Source organism: Vanacampus margaritifer, chromosome 17 (genome assembly GCF_051991255.1).
Source record: "Vanacampus margaritifer isolate UIUO_Vmar chromosome 17, RoL_Vmar_1.0, whole genome shotgun sequence".
NCBI lineage: Eukaryota > Metazoa > Chordata > Actinopteri > Syngnathiformes > Syngnathidae > Vanacampus > Vanacampus margaritifer.
The window spans coordinates 8632342-8653655 of NC_135448.1; the positions used below are offsets into that span (position 1 = coordinate 8632342).

The 21314-nt window shown below is 37.0% G+C and overlaps 1 protein-coding gene across 3 annotated transcripts in view; it reads right to left on the minus strand.

Moving 5' to 3' along the window:
- Window positions 1-21314, minus strand: part of epha10 (EPH receptor A10) — a 437494-nt gene that overhangs the window by 15306 nt on the left and 400874 nt on the right. For all 3 annotated transcript variants that reach the window (XM_077548084.1, XM_077548081.1, XM_077548083.1), the window contains 5 exons: window positions 16830-16885; window positions 10823-10948; window positions 8661-8846; window positions 1781-1842; window positions 2-118 (listed from right to left, as the gene is read on the minus strand). In XM_077548084.1, the coding sequence (XP_077404210.1) occupies window positions 2-118; window positions 1781-1842; window positions 8661-8846; window positions 10823-10948; window positions 16830-16885 (547 nt within the window). The remainder of the gene's footprint in view (window position 1; window positions 119-1780; window positions 1843-8660; window positions 8847-10822; window positions 10949-16829; window positions 16886-21314) is intronic.

Genomic DNA, 21314 nt, shown 5'->3' on the forward strand with positions numbered 1-21314 from the left:
CCTTGTGTGCAGCCAGGCGTTTGTGAACAAAGCCCATTTCGGCAAGGTACTTCATCCCCGATGCCACACCAGTCAGCATATCCATCAGCTGCATTACGCTCAACTGACCCTCATGTTTCTGTGATTTTGAGCGTTAAAAAGGAAAGGACAACGTGAATGGAAAGAAATGAGGATTGACCAAAGCTTTTCTTTTTGGTATAGATCAGGGGTCGGCAACCTTTACTGTCAAAAGAGCCATTGAAGGCCAAATAAATAACAATAAATCTGTCTGGATCCGCAAAGTCTTTGAACAATATGTTGAACCAAACAGTGTGTTAGTTTAATGTACTAGGGGCCCAAGAGCTAGTTAGAGCTGTACCATACCAGAAAATATGTAGCATCCAATACGTAGAGATTGGTTTTCGCATACCTTTTATCTTCTGTTATTGGATTTTTGTGTGTGTCATTTTTCGGACTTTTCATACATCTTTAGACTTTTCTGTCTTTCTCTCAAATTTATGGCAATTTTATGAACATATTGTGTTAATTTCCTGCTTCTCTTTTTCCTTATTTCGGACATTTAATGGTCTTTTTTGACATTTGTTTCTGCCCATTTTTGCCAATTTTGGGGACATTTTATGGTAATATTGGGGATTTCTTCTTTTGTTTTTTTGGGGCATTTTATAGTTTATACTTTTTGAATGTTTTCTTTTCTGTCTTTTTTAAAATGAATTTTCTGATTTCTTTGGCAATGTTTTCTAAATAATATGGTAATTCTTGGGATTTCGTCCTTTGTTTTTGGACATTTTAAAGTTTATACTTTTTGAAAGTTTTCTTTTCCGTCTTTTTTTAAAAACTTTCTAATGACTTTTCTGACATTTTGTTGTTGCTATTCTAAAGACATTTTAAAGGCCTTTCTTCTTTTGACTTGGACATTTTATTGTTACTTTTTGAACTTCTTTTTTTCTTCCTCTTTTTAATAAAATGTTCTGATTTGTTTGGCGATTTTGTGTCCATTATATGGTAATTTTCAGGATTAATTTATTTTTGGCCATTTTATAGTTTACACTTTTTGAATGTTTTCTTTTCTGTCTTTAAAAAAAAAAGAAGAATTTTCTGACATTTTTTGTGGCAAATCCACATACATTTTATGGTAATTTTATGCTTTTCTTCTTTTGACTTGGACATTTTATTGTTACTTTTTGAACTTTTTCTTTTCTCCTCTTTTAAATGATTTTTTTCTGATTTCTTTGGCGATTTTGTGTCCATTATATATGGTAATTTTCAGGATTAATTTATTGTTGGCCATTTTGTAGTTTACACTTTTTGAATGTTTTCTTTTCTGTCTTTTTTATTTAAATTTTTATGAATTTTCAGGGAGACACAGGAGTGGGACTAAAGAACCACATGTGGCTCCAGATCTTCAGGTTGCAGACCCCTGCTATAGATTCACAAGAAGTGACCATTTGTTACTATTCATTTTTTTTTGGGCCCACAGTAACATCTTATAGCATCTTTAAGAGAAAAAAATATATATAACAAGCATGCTGGCCTTGGAATGGTAAAAAAGAGGTTGAATTGATATTTTTGCAATAATGAACAATATAACATTTACATCATCGTTCAAGTACTCCCGTGATGAAGTAGAGCTTGATTTGATTAACAAGGCTTTGCTATAAAGTAAAAAGAAAAATCTATTAATTTGCTTTACTTAATTATAGTTAGCCTTTTTATTTCGTTTCCACTCTACTGCTTTTACGTTGAGAATACCCGTCCCGAATATTAATAGACACCGACTTACCCGAAGGAAGGAGTCCAAGGCCCCATTAGACATGCTCTCCACTATGATCATCATAGTGTTACCTGAACACAAACAAAACAGGCCAAATTAAACTGAGATTGACTGAGGAGGGAAACAGTGCATACTGTATGTGAAGTAATAGAGACAGAGTGGGAATAAAGTAAGGACAGTCCTCTTGGCAGCGCTGCAGGATTTGCGGCAAAGCCATTCTTCACTCAGTGAACTGTGGCGAAGCTGGAAGAACCTGCGCGCTGCCCTGGCTGTCTCAGCAAGTTTAAGCACCCTTAAACACTTACTCGACACCCTCACGTACACGCACACAGACACACGCGAGTCGGCAAGGACCAGGCGCAGGTTCCTGTACATTACACACCAACAACACCCACACGATGCGCATCACTGTAAAAAATGGAGGCAGTAATCCAGCACTGCTTTGAAATGCCTTGTTAGGAAAATAAGACTGAAATGGGAACAAGACAGCAAATAAGGAGAAAAGACAAGTGAAAGATAATTCTTATTGTACACCTGTAAACTAACAATGAACTCTTTCACTCCCAGCCATTTTCTCTGAAGTAACCCCCTTCGCTCCCGGCTGTATTACTGGATTTTGACTGATTTTGCAAGGCCCACAGAATATTCTGTTGTACTGCTATAAAAACATGGAACCTACCAAAAGAAACATTAGAGTCTCTTCTTTCATCAGGAAAAAAAAATATTTGTATCTGTTTCCGTTTTGCAGCAATTAGCATTAGAATATAGCTAAATTTCAAAATTATTCACACACCTGTTGAAAACAATGGGGAAAATCGCTTGTTGCAACTTGGCCCTGGTTGATCTCTTATACTCTGCTGCCACCTGCTGGCCGTTTTTTGTAATAATGCTTTCAGTATTCAGGTTAGAGTCTGCCTTCTGTATGCTCTAGCATAAAAAAAAAACATAAAAAAAAAACATATACACAAGTTTTTGGGACCATGGCAATATTTAAAATATAACGTTTTTATACAATTTTGGGGGGAAATGAGTCAATAGCATTGATCTCTTTAGGGGGGCATTTTGGTAGGCTACTAGGTAGCACTCTGGCTCAGTCATGCAATTGAACGGCCGTCTCCCACTGAGTTGCGAAAGTTGCGTTTCGCCAGAGTTCGAGTGTTCGGAATTGGTCGGAATATGTCACATTTGTGTTTGGAGTTATTTGTAAAAAGCTGTTTTTCCCCTCTGTACCTGTGTAAAATACGGCCCCCACATTTGCTGCCATCCTTTATTTATATATTTATAATTCCCGAGTGCCAAAGACATTTTAACTCATTCACTGGCTTTGACAAGTGTCAATTACATTTTTTTCCCTTTGAGGCTAGATGGGGGAGAATCTGATTATGCTCCATTGTAAAAGTCAAACTTGGAAACAACTTCACTGATGCACAACCACCAGTAGATGACATCATTGCCCCCCCGCCCCCCTTCAACCCAGTTTGAGTTTCCATGGGAGTAATGGCTGCATTTTGTGCAACCTACATTTTTCTACTGTCAATTACTTTAAAAAAAAGAAGGCAGAAAGCAGAGAATCTATTCTGTCATTTGTCAGATTCAGTTTATATATAAGTATTGAACATAACATCGTGTGGGTTTTGAAAAATTTGAATTTTTCTAAAATGGCTGGCAGTGAATTTAATGATTTCTGTAATTCTGGGCTGTTGAGTCAAAAAATGGCATCCATTTGTTTGAACACTTTTAGAGAGATTGATATTTTTGACGATTGAGAATCTAAATTCCAACAAATCAGGGAGACCTCAGGAGACCAAAGGAGAGACTGAGGAAAGGAAAGAAGGACAGACGAAGCAGAGTGAGAACCACAGACACCAGCCTCCACCGATTCAACGACCAGAGGAAGAAGCAGATTGTGTCTGAGTTTCGATAGATGCTGGTGTGGTGGATTTGGCATGCATGAAAATCTCCACCAAAGAGGGGAGCCGTCGACCCCTGCCAGGACAGAGCAAGCGCAACACCTCAGGGCCCCCCAAACCACGGCAGCGCCAAGGGACAACCCCCGGGCCCCGCAGGGGCCACCAGCCGGAGAGCAAACCCAGGAGCAGGAGCGCCCCCCACCCCAACACGTCCCGCGCCCCCAACCCAATGCAGCAGGACGGGGCACTGCAGGCCCGCCAGGCACCCCACCGGTCCACCGGCCCCGCTCCCCCCACGACCCCTCGCCCCCCTACACCCCCGCCATCCACCCCAACCCAGCCCCAAACCCCCCGACCCCACCCCCACCAACCGCCAGCCTCCAATCCCCAGACCCCGGGGACCCCCTGTACCCAGGCATCGGTGCTGAAGAACAATCTACCATTCTGACAGTCAATCAAGAATGAGCATTAGTATTTTTGTTGAGGCAGTATGGATTTATTCATCATGCAAGCGCATTATAGATACATCACAAGGTAAAAAAAAATAAAAATAGCATGAATTAGATGAAGGAGCAGGCATAAAGGGGTTATTGTTAGTCTTCAAATTAATAATCCATGAGTCTTGATGGTCAGGTGATTTTTATACATTTAATTGAATCTATTCCCTTGAATAGCCAGAGGTATTGGCAGCATGCTGCATTGCTATTCAAATAAAAGTTCCAACAAACTGGCTGAATTGGCTTTTCTGCTAGAGCTATTAGTTTAGTTTTGATCTGTCCTCCTCTCTCATCAAATTGTCTAACTATCGTTATTAGTTTCTCTGCTTAAATGCCCCACGGTATTCGTCGCAGGGACAGTATTGTGTACGTGGCAACTTTTATGACGAGTGAAATAATCTGTCATAAAATTTTTAAGTGCATAATTTAATAAACAGAGATGCTGTCAATAGACAATAAAGAATTTTGCTCCATAAAACCTGCCTTGGGATTTAATGGCAGCTGGTTATAAAACAAATTGAGTACAGTTTAAGGTGGACCTTTTAGATTGTCGCCTCTTGCCATTTGTTAAAACCTGCGGACCTCTGTGTGGCTTCATTGTACAGCAAGTCTCATTTAATGCTTTTTTAATGAAATTTAAAACAAATTGAATGCTCACGTACTGTATATACACACACGCACACATTTACAAAAATTCATACTTAGAAATATATATGCATATACTATTTATATATTAGGGCTGTCGAATACACTTTTTATCGTAATTAATCGCATGATTTTCCACAGTTAACTCACAATTAATTGCTAATTAATATAATAATTATATCTGATTTAAATGTACAATATTTTTTTTCTAATTGTTATACTCTTGTTAATTGACGTAAACTTGGACAATTACAAATGTGATGGTATCTTTTCAAATATTATTAAAAATAGTAAATTTATACTAAGTAAAATTATTTGGAGTAAAAACAAAAGAAGATATATTAAACAGTTAAAAGGAGTGTAAAACACTGAGTCATACATTTGTGTTGAGGTAATTTTCTGCCACTAGGTGGGATTAGTGTTTCATGTTGGACCATGTTGAAAGGAACAGTACATTTTTCTTTAAGTAATTGGTAAATACAAAAACAAATAAATATAAATATATATTTTTAAATCACATTTATGATGTCTAAATTACGTTACAGTGACAACGTTGTATATAAAATAAAGCACAGATGATTTTTCTTACATCAATTGTATTAAATGTTTAATGCCTCTAGACATTGTATTTAATGCTTTTCAATGTCATTTAAGGCCTTTATTCAAGAGAAATCCATTTGATGACTTTTGACTATTGCTTTTTAATGACCCGCAGAAACTCTGCTATAAACACACACACCAGCAATGAAATGTAAAGACCACCTCCAATGCAATCTCCATTTTGCACGACAACGATCCTGTTTTTATGATTGAAAAGACAAAAATACGGTGAAAATGCAAGGATGTCAGTATTCTGCTATAGCACACGTTTTCCAAATCCTAATTCATTAGCAGTGTCTATACCTTTAACATTTCATGAGATGAAAATGGCTGAGCTGAGCTACACCTGTAAAGGCATAATTGGATCATACATCTCAGATCACGGCTACTCAGCCAGCAAAGAAGCAGTCATTGCAGGCAAGGTCGAAAATAGTTGCTGGCAATCAGCAAATGTATGAGCACCACTTCTACCGCAACAGGTTCCCCCTGTGGTTTCTTTCAAAAAAGGTAACAAAACAATTTATAGCATTTTCTTTAATCCTATTACGTTTAATCTTGGCGCTGTTTGGAAAACGGTGGAGCAAACGGGTCATGAAAGTGGCGGGTGTGTAAGCAAAAGACGGTTGAGGGGAGGGAGCTTTTCCATATAAATGGCATCCATGCTCCTTCTGGGCATTCAATGACAACCGCCATTGAGTTATTTTTTATTTTTTTGCAGTAACAATTTTACACCTACTACAATGTTTTTCAGAGTATAACGCACACTTTCATTTTCTCAAATATCTAAAGTGTGCCTTATAATAATCCGAAGTGCATCACGTATGGATGTCGGCTTGTCAGTTTGTCATCTTTAATTCAAATTGTTTTTAATTATTTTCTTTAAATTTTAATTCTTAATAATAATAATAATATTAATATTTATTAATTACAATAATTATAAATATATTATATTATAATTTATTATTATCTTTTTTAAATTATTTTTAATTCTTAATACATATTTGTAATTATTTTTTACATTTCTTTAAAAAATATATATTTTTCAAATGTTATCTACTTTCACATTCTCATCATCCGCACCTAATTACAAGCAAGCGTACTTTTTGATCATATCATAACTAGAAGCACAGCCTTACTTGAACTGAACCCAGCATAATAGCATAGCGATAAATTTATCAAATAAACATACGGCACTATTACAATAAACTATTTGACATAAAATGCATCACAAAGATACAGCGCCTAATCAAATGGTCAGAGTGCATTCACCCTACTATTTACCTACTTTACAGAAGTGGGCGCTTCCGTCTCTCTGTCGACCCAGTCATTGACAGATTCCCACATTTTCCACAAGTGTCCACATTTTTAGGAAATGTGCAATGATGTGAAGCCTCGAAAAAAATACACACACTGATCACCGGCGGAAGCAGGTTTACATCCGTTGATCTGGTCATTTTCAGTCTGTGTATTTTTGTAAGGCTTTTCATTGTAAAGCGCTTGCCGAAAGGTGGGCGGGCCAACGGGGTGACGGAAGTGCCTATTGCTACTAATTTATAATTAAATCAGATTTGATTTGTGATTGTGTATTTTCTTGGATGAACTGTAAAATGTTGTGATTAACTTTTGATGTACTAGTAAGCTTTCTCTGGGAAAATGTATGAAAAGTGCGGTTTTTGGTTGCTAAAATGTAGATTAACCATCCAACACTATCATCAGTGATTAATTATTATTATTCTAATTTTAATTTACTTTTATTGGAAAGATTTTCATTTACCATTTACAAACATCACATCATTTTAGTTTGCACTTCCAAAGTTTTTTTTTCCAGCACTAAAACAAAAAAATAAAAAATAAATAAAAGGAATGGGGGCACAACTAACCTATTTCTCCCATGTTGTATTTATTATTTTTATTGTAATTATCTATTTAATTATTATTATTTATTTTTATTATTATTTACTTTTATTTTTATTTATTATTATTTTTATTTCTTATTTTTCTTCTTAGTATTGGTATTGTTAGTTTAAAAAAAGTACTTCTTATTGGAAAGTTGCATGTTGTTTTTATTTATTTATTTATTTATTTATTTTTATTTATTTTTTATTTCATTCATTTTTATTAATTTATATTATTATTATTATTATTATTATTATTATTATTTAGCAATTATATTATTGTAAGTGTTTTTATTTAGCTATTGAAAAGAGCACAACACCATGAAATACTATAAATGAATATTAAACATCAGAAAAAGTGACTGGAATTATAAAATCGTCATGAAACTGAATTGTCTGCGCAAGTATATTCCATAAAGTGTTTGCTATGCTAACAACTTTCATGTTAGCAGTACTTACTCTTGTCACACCATGCGATTAATCGCCAAACGGCATGTGTGTGTCCTATTTGCGTGACTGCATGGCAGGTGTGTGCGACGGTATATGCAATTGTGTGTGTGTGCAAGTGTGAGATTGGAGTGTATCCCGGGGTCCCACTGAGTCTCTAGCACCAATTACTGTACCCTGCACATCTGCTGCCATCCTGCTGAGCTCAGTGTGTCCGGGCACCCTGCCCATGCCTGCACACACGCCAGCCAGCATCACAAAAACTTTACAAACTCTTTAAGCGTCCCCCCCCCCCACCCCACCTGCCTTTGCCATTAACCTCCACTTCATAGCAGATCATCTCCGTCTCTTTCCTGCCTCAAGTTTATTTTCCCATCCTGTTTTCACAGCGGGGCGTCGATCGCTATCTGTCTGGGCCCTTATGTCGCTCGGCTGCTAGCGTGGGGCGCCCATTCAAGCACTTGCTATACGCTCTTACACCTTCTTTCCTATTCTGGCCTTCCTCGCTGTGAGTGTTGATTCCCTCCGTGCGTGAGATGTTGAAGTGATCACAGAGTCTGGGAACTCTTTTCCAATCTTCTGCCCTTTTTGTGCCATCAGGAGCATTCTCTTCCCCTATTTTCATTTCTTTCCTTACTTACCAGAAGGCTAAACCTCGCTCCGCATCCAATTGAAATACTAATTCTACTACTTTTTTTTCTTTTCCAGCCCATTCTGAATTGCCACTCTTCCAAGTGACAACCTCTCCAATCTTATAAGTTTGCACACTCCACTTCCCCCATCTCCTCTTTTTAGTAATGGATAAATCCCATTTACGTTTTGATCCTTGGATAGCAAGATTGGCCCCAAGCTTCCTTTAGTCTTAGCCATACATTCCCCTCCTGATCTCTCTTACCGCTGGTGACGACGCCCTCCAGCCTGATGATGTTGGAGTGGTCAAACTGCCCGAGGATACCGGCCTCGCTGAGGAACGAGCGCCGCTGTTTCTCCGAGCAGCCCGCTCGTAACGTTTTGATGGCCACCGGCAGCTCTCGTTTGCTGGGCAGCTTCAGACAGCCGCGACACACCTCCCCAAAGTCGCCTTTCGGGGAGAGAAAGACAAACAGAGGTTACAAAACGGTACATTCATAGCCAGAGATCAGAGAAGAGAGGAGAGCTGGCTCAAAAAGACAAACACAGGAGGAAGACTTAAAACTGGTCATGAGTGTGTATATATATGTGTGATATGTGTGTGTGTGTGTGTGTGTGTATATATATATATATATATATATATATGACTTCAATAGTTAACTCACAATTAATCACAAATTTTATATCTGTTCTAAATGTAAAATAAAATATACAGTAAATGTTTTCATTCTCTTGTTAACATAAAAGTGAGAAAAAAATGTCAAATAATTGAAATATGGCTACATCATTTAGTCATTGATACAGTAATTTAATAATAATTCATAAAATTGAGTGAAAAATTAAAAAGATGTACTGTACTTTCTAAAACAAGTGCGATATTGATTTGTGTTGAGGTATTTTTTCTGCCACTAGATGGCATAATTGCATTTGTAAGACGTTGGTGACAGCTCAGTGCATTTTTCTTTTCATATTAAGAGCTATCTAATCTTTAACATGAAGTAACTTGTGAAATTCTGCACATTTTTAAAATTGTAAATTCCAACTTGACCCCAGTCTCCACAAATATACGCATAATTATTCAATTTATTGCTGCTAAATTTTGACGTGGACATGTCTGCTGGATTGCGACCGGAATTCCACCAGTACAGGCTTTCCAAGTAAGGGGTTGTCATTATCCATCCCTATAGATCTCTCTCTATATATTTATTTATTTTTAACTTTTTTTGTACCGAGAATTGCCATACAGCACTGAGGTCTACTAGAAGAGATGCAACAAAAATAAGAACAAGAAGAAGAGGCAAAGAAGGTCCCCAATGTTGTTGCAACAATAGAATATATATACAGACGCTCCCCTACTTACGAACATTCGAGTTACGAACAACGGTACATACGAACATGTCTGCGCGCATGCGCGCATGTCAAAAAATGTTCGGAAAGAGATGCTGTAAGTTAGATTTTGTATTGCGCACCTTTTTCCGAGTACTGTAGTGCTTCTTTCCGCCGCTAATACCGACGCTTGGCGCTGTGAGAGCTCACCCAGCATTGGAGGCTCAGCAACGTGTCGAGAAGGAGGAAGAAGAAGAAACGCCTGTCGCTCATAGATAAAGCCATCGCACTCTTCGAGCAGCAAGGCCCAAATATTGAACGTTGCACAAAGGTTGCAAATCAATTGAATGATGCCATACAGTGCTACAGCATCATTTATGATGAAAAAAGAAGAAAACTGTGCAATCGCCGTTAGATCGCTTCTTTCGGCCAGTTTCTAGTAAATCCTCCAAGGAAGATACTCATCAACCCTCATCTTCTTCTCCGCGACCCTCAACTTCTTCCTACATTGAAGTTACGGAGGAGGAAGTAACTTTTGAAGCCCATCAAGCGACGACGAAGAACCTCTCATGATATAAAATCCTCCTCTTCCTCCTCCATCAAATCCTTAAGCATCGAGTACATCTTCCAAAAGTAAGTTAAACTTCATTTTATTTATCTTATTACGTACATGTACATACTGTGTGTGTCTCTCGCTCTCTCTCTCTAACATACGTAGTACAGTACTGTACGTATTCTCTTTAAACATAAATTATAATACAAAATATAGCACTGAAGCAACTTACGAACAAATTCACCTTACGAACGATCGCTCGGAACGTAACTCGTTCGTAAGTTGGGGAGCGTCTGTATCTGTTAGTATTGTTCTTTGCTTTATTTGCATGTGTTGCTGCTCAGTAACCCTAAAACCTAAAGTAGCAGTTGTTTCAAGGTTTATAATTACTGTTACATCAATGCTAAATTATGTTATTTTAGACTATATATAGTGTTTTACAGTATTTGCTAGCCTTAAGATAACGGACTTTTTGAAGTGAAATTATTATTTTTTATTTTTTTTTAACTTAATTAATTTATTTTATTGTATTTTTGTGGAGTCATTACCTGTGTGCACAATTCTCTCAATCTTGATGCTGGAGTTGTCCAACTCCTTGGCAAAAGCATGGATGGCCTGCAGTAGGTCCTCGCATGTCTCTGGGTCAATGTAGGTCCTCCGTGTGGGAATCTTGACTGTACAGATGTTAAAAAAAACACACACACAAAAAAACACATCAACACGCATATAACTGTCAGCAAAAAAAGTTTTAGCCCACAGAATTATGATACATGCTTCTACCCATAAGAAGGTAAAATGCATGCTCTATAGGGTATGATTCTGGAGAATGATTGGGTCAGTGTGAAACTTTCCATTTTAAGTTTGCTGCTTTTTTTTTCTCTAAAATTGCCAGACAAAATATTTCTGTATACGTCTGAGTTCATGTAGCTCCTGCCATCATGCATTAATGACATCATCAATGTTTGTCAATGTGTTTTTGGTATCATGAGCAGATGCTTTCTTTCTTGAAGCTTAAAAGTCTTTCTGTCACTTTGGTAAAGTTTAATCACCGTCTCATTAGCCCATTAAACTTTCTCTTGACACAAAAACATATTTTGATGTCAAACAATTGCTTGAGTATACAACAAATAAATGTCTCTTAGTACATTAGTACACTAGCTGTGTTGCCTTTATGCTTTTTCTACATGAATACATCCATAGCTTTAAATATTAATTTTGATAATATTTCTTTGCTATTAAAATAGGTTTACTAATTGTTTGGATGGATAATTACAAATTTTATTTATGTTTAAAGGAACAGTATTACCACTAAATGTACTTCAGGTTTCCACCGACGTACTTCCTGTTTGCGAGCGTTTGTGAGGAAACAACATGTCCGCCATCCACGTTGAATTATCAGACAGGAACGCTGGAAGTTTTGTTATTATACCTTATGTATATGAGTGCGAATATTAATGCTTATTTTCGGCAAAATGTTGTTATCAATAATTGGTAGCGGCGCTACAGCGTATTTACATTCCCCCTGCCCCCTTGTCACTGTAGGGGCTCCGTATATTTATCAATAACATGTGGAAATCTTTTTCTCAACTCGTCTGACTTGACCTTTCCAAACTGCGAAGGTGGCAGGATAAAAGGCTCAGACTGCTTAAATCTGACTTTGGGTTCTTTCCACAAGGCTTCAGACAGATCCCAGACAGGGCTCCTTCAACCAGGCTTTTTGTCTTTTCACTCGCCTCAAAATGTTATCTTACTAGCACACGCACCACTTGGAAAATGACACAAATGCAACATGGGCATAATCTTCCGTTGGAATGGGGACAAAAGAGCTCCTTAATGACCGTGTGGGAATGAACGTCAGCAGAAAAAGTCCTCTAAACAAAACCCTCTAATTACATTATGATATTTTAATACAAAGCCAGCATTGTAAGTTGATGTATTATAGGCAATCGTGGGCCAAAATCCAAGGAAAAGACACCTTCTGTCTAAAATCCAAACGAGTAATCACATCCAATCACCTCGGATAATTTCACTCAAGGACCTCAACGGAGCTGCTGTGAACTTAATGAGACTACTGAACATTTTTGCAGCTAATTGGAGCAGCGCTATTGACCTCAACTGTTTCTCTGCCCTAAACAAAGCCAAAACACAAACCTATTTTCGCAGTGAGACTCTTGCTTCCTTTATCAACTGCCGCTTGTGTTTACCAAGCGCTAACAACCGGCAAATAAAGTGGCCGGCACACAGCCAATAACCATTAACCGGCAGAGAGCGGCTCTCAATTAGATGACCTTTGTTACCGCATGTTAAAGATAATCTTCCAGGAAAAGGCCAGGTAGTTTCCACAAGCCGGACAGGGGCTTTGAAATGTGATTACAGCTCTGGATCGACCTGAGGGATCCTATACCGGCGGCCTCATAACGGCTTATTGATCCAGCGCACATATATGGCTGTGCGTAAAGCCACACTCACATATATGCCTATTATAAAGCAAAGGAATCCCTTTCAATTTAAAGCAAGAGATGAGAGAAAGATTGAAGGCTCTTTTCTGTCAAATTGGGTTTTCAAACACGACTGTAGCTTAAAGGGGATGCCGCCCGTGTGCCCTGTAAAACATAAGCCTGGGAATGGCTCAGAACCTTCTGAGACATACCCCGCCCGACACGGACATGCTTCATTGCCTCCGTGGCTGATTAGTCTCAGGGTTAACTGTGTCACTGTCAGAAAAGCTGTATACGTCGGGAATATACGTATGGCCCTAAATAGTTTCAGGGATGGAAAACTTTGATGCTAACAAATGTTTTATTCATCAGTACAGCAAGTACGGTAAGTGTGGACTGGCCGCCACCACGGACCACCCAAGCCCCAACATCTGAATCCATCCAAACCCATGAACATGAGGCACAATTTAACTCGTTTACTGCCATTGACGGCAATAGACGTTAAAATTTCATTTGAACTATTTCTATTAGTTTAACATTCTTTTCTACTTTTGTTAACAGGAGTATGAAAACCTAGATTTTTTTTTATGGCAAATTTAGAACAGATATAAGATTTTTGATTAATTGTGAGTTAACTAGTGAAGTCATGCGATTAATTTTTTAATTAAATATTTTTTTTAATTGTAATTAATCGCATGACTTCAATAGTTAACTCATGATTAATCACACATTTTATATCTGTTCTAAATTTACAATAATTTTTTCCCCTAGGTTTTCATACTCTTGTTAACAAAAGTGGAAAAAAAAAGTTAAACTCATAGAAATAGTTCAAATGAATTTTTGACGTCTATAGCCGTCAATGGCAGTGAATGAGTTCATTCAAACTAGACAAAGCGCAATTTCTGCATAAATTGTGCGGGAATGCTGAAAAACTGAATGCTAAGATTTGAACGCATGTTCTTAAATCATTTCAGTGAAATTCTAATCCATTTCCTGATATGATAGTCAGTTGGTATCGAACCATCGAATGTACTAAAATGTGGCCCAAGCGGGTTTGAACCCAGGCTCTCCGAGGTGGGAGCACTGTGCTAACTTGAATTCTTGACTAATGGCATATTTATTTTTGAAAAGTGTCATCTGAGGTGTTTAATCATTTCAGTGAAATTATAATCCTGAAATGATAGTCACTTGACACGGATATATTTGCAATGTAACCTTGTGCCAATACTGTAAGTAATATGAAATGAGTTGTTACACGGCAAAAAAGTGTGGAAAATAAAAATCGCAATAACATATGTGAAAATGCTTCAAGTTGGACCAAATTCACATGGCATCAACATACTCGATGGTGCATATGCATGCCGTGGGCCACCGGGGGCCAACGGCTGTTCTAGACAAAAAGACAAAACGCAATAGCATTATCATGCCGGGCTATCTCCATCCTATTTTGCCAGTGATTTCCCCAGATGCTTTCCCTGTCTGTTGCGCTTGCATTTTTTCCATGCAATCACTTTGAACAATATCTAAACCTGGTTTATTAAAGCACATTGCAGATGAGCCTTGATCCTTTTCGAGCAAAGCCCACAACAACTGCCCTGCAGTTGCTTTCTAGGTCACAGACTGGACCTAACAAAAAATAAGTTCCCTATAACGTCAACAGCAACTAGAGTTTACACAGATCGGATTTGCTGGGTCGGATCGGCCAATATTTGCATTTTATGTACATTTTGTGATCTGCTGCTGCATTGTTTCTAGGAATAGACCAGGCCAATTATCGGCACCGATTTTTGGGCGTTTTGTCGAATATCGTGACGGCCGATAAAAGGTCAATCTAAAACCATTTTAATCTCAAGGAACAATTCATTTAAATTTTCATTTAACTTTATAAGAGATGCTGCTTACCCTGGGAACTTTCTGAACCATTTGTTTTTGTTTGGCATTAAAACAAAGAAATGTGAAAGTTTAAGATTTCAGTTGGGTTTTTTTAATAAAAAAAAACAGCTGCGGTATTTACTTCTTTAAGTTTCCATTTAACTTTTTAGGACGTACCTTGGGCGCTCCCTGACTTTTTTTTTTAGAAATTTAAAATGAAGTATATTAATTAAGATTAAAAAAAAATCTACTTTTTCGAAAAGTCAGTTCAATAAGCATTAATACTGTCACAGCACAAACAAAAGGCTGTTTCTATTCTGTTAGGGTTATAAACAACACTCCATGCTGGGAATAGCCTACGTATAGTTGTCAGGGTCTTCTGAGTTTTGAATTATTCTGGAAATGACCCGACCATGAGCAAGATGAGTGATTAGGGACTAAATGGAAATGAGCAAATCTGGCATTATTAGATGTAAATGTTCTTTATTATACATGGTCCCTCTTTCAAATACATACATTATTTAAAAAAATATATATAATGCAGTATTGCTCGATCTTATGATCGGGATCGGTGATCGGTTTCGTTTCATTTTTTAATACTCACTGATCGGCCTCTAGAACTAAGAACAGATTATAACTGAACAATTAGGTGTGTCCCAATTTCCATAGTTTAGTGTGGACGACACTAAACTATCACACTGCATGACTATCGAAACTTTAATCTTGCAATGCCGCCCGCTCAGTCATGAGCCAGAAACGGGCCCATGGGAGTCCAAGCAGCGTGTGCTGGCTAAAGAGAACAAAAATACATCTTAGAGCCTATTTATGTGTGTGTCCATGTTCTCCATAAAAACATTTTTTGAAAAGCAGGCCAAATGTGTGCATGTGCGTCAGCTTCTGGCATGTCTTTGTTTGGGCAGATTTAATTCCCAGCCGCATTGCTTTGGCTCATTATTCATCAACCACGGTGCTCTGAAACCCCTCCCGAGGGCTCAGCATGCTGGGAGATTAAATAACGCAAATGAGCATGCACACACGTACTACATTTACAAAACTGTGCACACACAAAAGGAAAACTCTAAGCACACAATTACCACTTAAGCAAAGCTTTGCCGTGCACACACACACACACACAAACAGGAGAAGATATGTCAAACTACCCCCATTCAGTCACTGTCCGGCTAAAAAAAAGCCTACTGGGAGCAAAGTGAGCAGGGTTTTTAAAAAGAAACATGTACAACAGCCCGTTTTGGAATTACAATCTCTCACTTTTGACTTTTTCCCTATTTCTTGCTCTCCTTATTTCAATCTCTCGTCATCACGCTCTGCTCTGCACACTAATCTGCTCCATCAGTGTGCTCAAAATTAAACTAAGCATGCACACTCAGAATTAAGAATTCATGCTGTTGCACTAAAGGCCTACATGGTCGTGTGTGTGCACGTGTATACACATGCTTTACAGTTTAGAGGACCAAAACTGCCAAAATTAAAAATGAATAAATGAATGAATAAATAAATAAATAAATACCAGAGAAAATAAAAACTGATATAAGAAAAATAATAATAATTACATACAAAAAATACATTTAAATAAAACATAATCTAAAACAATAATTTAAAAAAATAAAATAAATGTTTTTTGTTGCTTTTCAATTTATTTTTATATCTTTTATATCGGTTTTTATTTTCACTTTTATGTGTTTATTTTTAACTTTGGCAGTTTTGCCCAAATTAAATATAAATAAATAAATAAACAAAAGTCAAAAATAAAAACGTATATAACAAATATATTTCAAAAACTAACCATAAAAGATAAATATGAATAAAAAATAATATAAAAAATAATACCAAATACAATAACATAAATATATTTATTTATATTTAATTTTTGTTCATTTTTTAATATCCTATTTTATTTTCACTTTTATTTATTTATTCATTTTATTTTTGGCAGTTTTGGTAAAAATAAATAAATAAATAAATACATAAATAGTATGATATAAAATAAAAATTATATAAAAAATATAATTCAAAAACTAACTACAAAAGATAAATGTGAATAAATAAATACAAATACAAATAATACAATCAATATATTTTTGTATAAAATTTTTAAATTATATTTTTTATATCTGTTTTTTCACTTTTATTTATTTATTCATGTATTTTTATTTTATTTTATATTTTAGCAGCTTTGGTCTTCCATATTACAAAACTGTGAAAGAGGAAAAAAATCGTGACTTACACTGGAAGTAAAGTTCCTCGTCTCCTTCTTGAGAGGCTTTGCTGTAGCCGCATTGTCTAAAAAGCGAAACAAAGACAGACATCAGAGAGTGTTCCATCCCGGTCGGGAGACACAAACAAGCACCAGACGCTGTTTATCTTGCCACGCAGTCGTTTACACGGAATGCGCAATAACTGTGAGATGAGGGAAAGCAAAGATGAGAGCGTCGAGCGCGGTGATGGAAGCTACAGAAGAGTAATACAGAAGACCCCCCCTTGATGCAATGGCACTGATTTGCAAGAGATGGATCTGAGGCTGAATGAGTGGAAATTTTGTCAGACACACAAACGGATTGGACTGGAAAAGATACGCTATTGTTGAACACATACTCAAGGATACGCATTTCACAAAACTCTCTCGTCACAATGGGGGGTCAAAACAAATGCAAACTTTATATATTGTGACAGGCTGGTTGGCCTCTTTGGCTTAGAGAGAAATTTGAAGTTGTCTCACACATACACACACAAACTGAAAGAACCAGATTAAGAAGTGATGAGCAGACATTTTGGCTGGCCTGCATGTTTTTTTGGATTAGTCAAATACTAGAAAGCAAGCCAAGAAAAAAAAAGGGATGATACAGACTTCTAACTAACAAAATGCTGACAAATATATATAAAAAAATGTATTACACAAAACAAAGTCACGCATTTTATAGCACTCGGAGTTTGGGGTTTATATAACAGATCAACACTAGTTTATAGATGCAATCATTCCATGCATTGACAGGGATCATAATTGTGTCAGGTAAGCACATTTCATGGAACAACAAAGTGGAAAGGGAGCATAAATCATTGGAGGGTAAAAATTCAAGAGACCCTGCGGAGTTGTTATCAGGAGTATCCTTGAGAATAAAAAGGATTGTCCCTTAAAATGCTTTCCATCATTTCTGGTTTACTAGCTAGCATTTTCTTCAATAAAAGTGGGAAAACTAAAAATGAAAATATAGCCTCTAAGGCACTGGTGTCAAACATAAGGTCCGGGGGCCAGATTTGGCCCGCCACATCATTTTATGTGGCCCACAGACGGCAAATTATGCGTCAAATCCTTGTAACAGTGAGATCTGCAAGCGTTTTTGTTACCTTCTAAAATAAATTGAAAAAGTAGTTAACATAATTTTTCACTGACTTCTGATTTTTAAACTATCTCATAAATTTGTTGTGTGTGTTAATATAAGGCGATAATACATTTATATGCGTTCATAATCATATGAAATTAACCAATGTTATGAAATTAGCAAACAACTTTAGCTGACTTTAAGATGTTTTACTTTGTGTATTATTGCATTTCTGCAGGTACACAACAGGGTAGACTTAAAAACATTGATTGATGATGTCATTCTTGTGCCTACAATTATGCATATAAGATTAAATTCAATAAAATTTGAGTTTTCATTGGGAGTTTTTATACTGATCCTCTTGTTTATTTACATCATAAATCTCACAGGTTTGTTCCACATTGTTAAAAATAGCAGTATTTATGAATAATGGGTAAAAAAGAAAAAGAAAAAAAGGGGTCATTCTGCAGATGAAATAAGTGGCATAGTTCATTGCCTTGCAAAATGAATAAAAACACTGCATATTTCTACAAACTTATCACATTGTTGAATAATTTGTTCTGTCGGGCAAATGCATTATATTTAGAGAGCAGCTGTTAAAAAGTCGCTCATTAGTGACTTTTTAACAGCTGCTGATGTCTCTGGAGTCCCAAGAACCTCTCAAGGCTTGCAGTCATATGTAAAGCGATGTTATTTCAGCCACCTCGAAACAATATCACAAGGAGAAGCATTTGTACTAGGCCCCAACAAACTTTGGTACCATTGAAGCTTGCGCTGCTAAAGGTATAACAGGAGAAAGAATAATGGTGTGGCAGCATTATTTCTTGACCTCAACCCTATTGAGAACCTGTGGGGCACCCGGAAAAGCAAGACGGAAGAGGGTAGACGGCAGTATGCCTCCAAACAGCAACTCTAGGAGGTTATTGTCTCTTGAAATGGGATACAGGCTGAAACTATTCTGTGAACAAACCACTTGTCTCAGGCACTGGATACTCTTTTTAAAAACCCTTGTAAGCAAAGTGTCCAATTTTTGGCTTTTTATTAATATTAATATCAAATATAAAGTAAATGGATTTTTATTATTTTCATGAAATTGCACCCAATTGTCCAAAACATGTTGAAGTTCAAAATGGCACCATCCAAAATTTACAAGTTTATTATTGTCATTATTATATGTGGGAAACAAATTTTTATAGTACACATGAGTAAAAATGTCCAAATTTTGGCCCATTGACTCCCATTATAAATAACAATTTTCCTTGTTTTTTGATGATTGTTAATTGAATGATTACCCAATTTATCCCTTCACTGGGGCATTAACTAAACGTACATTTTTTTTTTAATTTTTCACTTTAGAGTCATAAAAGCCATAATACACCAGATGGCACTAGAGAGCTAATTATCATTTTTGATTGAGCTGACTTATGTGCTTCCTTTGTCCCCATTCTTATACCAAAACAAGAAAGCACGGTTAGGATCGAGAGCTCAAGCCTGTGAGCGTGTGTGGACGCAATAACAGTGACGTGCACATGTGTATGAGTGTGTGATGAGTGTATGTGTGTGTGTGTGTGTATATATACTATATATATATATACATACAGATGATAGTTAGTTGTGCTCTTAAGACAATATTGCTTTTATTGTCTAAAGAGAGCATCAAAAACTAATAAATAAATAAAAACTATATACATATGGATATGTCTGATGCCACTGAAAATTTTGAGTGGTCGCAAGTAAAAAAAAAAAAACTTCCTATAGTGAGACAAATTTTGGCTCATTTAACTTTTGTGTCGTAAAAAAAAAAAAAAAAGGAATAAAAACCTTACGATGTTAAAATGTAAGCCCACAACTAGTAAAAAAAAAAGTTAAGAACAAATAACTGGTGGGTGGTGTCTGGTCGGTGCTGGATTTCACTTTCCTTTCTTTTCTTTGGTCCTTCCTTGGGTTTCCTGACGGCCTCACGACTCTGGCTGGAAGTGTTCGGTTTAGGTGAACGGTATGGGATTTTCTTTAATAGGTTTTAGGTGAACTAATGAATACACACACACTCGCACGCACATACACAGTATCACCCACCTACCAAAAAAAAAAAAAAAAAGGGAGAGCAATGATGATGACATGTCAAATCGGTACAATTACCGAATGAACAATACTGAGCTCTCCAGAGAGAGAGAAAAAAAAGGACAAATAACTTGTATCTATTTATTCTGTCTTAAAACAGAAGACTAGCCAACAACTTCCAAGAAGAAGAAACTGCATTTAAGAGGCAACTCCTATGTAAAATACAGGTTCAAGCACATGGAGACCAAGCATGTTGCATTAAAAGACACATTTTGGAGTATTTTGCATTGAAGGTGACCAAAATAAAAATGAGTAGATTGGATAGAAGTAATACACTTTGGATGTGATTATCTCCCATTACCCCAAGATGGTACCAGTTCCGTGAAGAAAATCAAGTTGCAGTTTTATTAATAGCTGATTTGTTCTAACACCTGTTTATCAAAATACTCCATGTAAAACTGCTCCGTGGCACAAAAAAGGTTGCATGGGAGTGCATTTTTAAGAGATGTCAATGTTTCCTTTTTTTTTTTTTTTTTAGGTCTTTCTGCGTCCCTTTGTGAGTGTTCTCGTGGGGAGACGTGATCGAGGATGAGGCTGACACATCCCTCAGCCTGTGTAACAGCGGGGTCTGAGACAAGGTCAAGGCCCTGTCTGTCAAAACACACCAGCAGACACATGCAACAGAGATCCTCAGGGCACAAGCTACCACACAGAGGAGGCCAGACAAGAATTGATAGACAAGGGAGCACACTAAAGGCGGAACGGGACAGAAGCGAGGATGGAGGGCATAATGGAACCAAGAAAAACAAGATCAGAGAGGCGGGTTAGAGGCAAGGGGACAAGGCAAAGGGAGACGTCAGTGAGTAAAAACTAGATTGACAAATGTATTGGGACACTTGTCCATTACGACTCCTGGAACTAAATATGACAAAAAATGGGAGCTCTAAAATGTCCAGGTTTTGGAGTGTATGTGTGAACATTATTGTTACACAGCCACTGGAGAAAAGCATGTATCAATCAACATTCTTTTTAAGATGGGATGTCACACCATCAGATCCGAGTCCGCAAATGATGATTCCAACAAATGACTGAATTACTACCCATTCGTATACAACACGACAAATAATTCTAATAATACTAATCCATATTCACGGAAAAAATTAATCAGACAGATTTTCTTTTCTATTTGTAAACACAACATTCAAAACGGACAGCAGCCAACCAGGAACGAGCGTGAAACAAGTCCACCAATCAGGAGCGGGGGTCCGCACACCGAATTTGCATATGCCACTGATAGTAGCTTGCCTCCACTGCTTGGCTGGAGGGAAAAC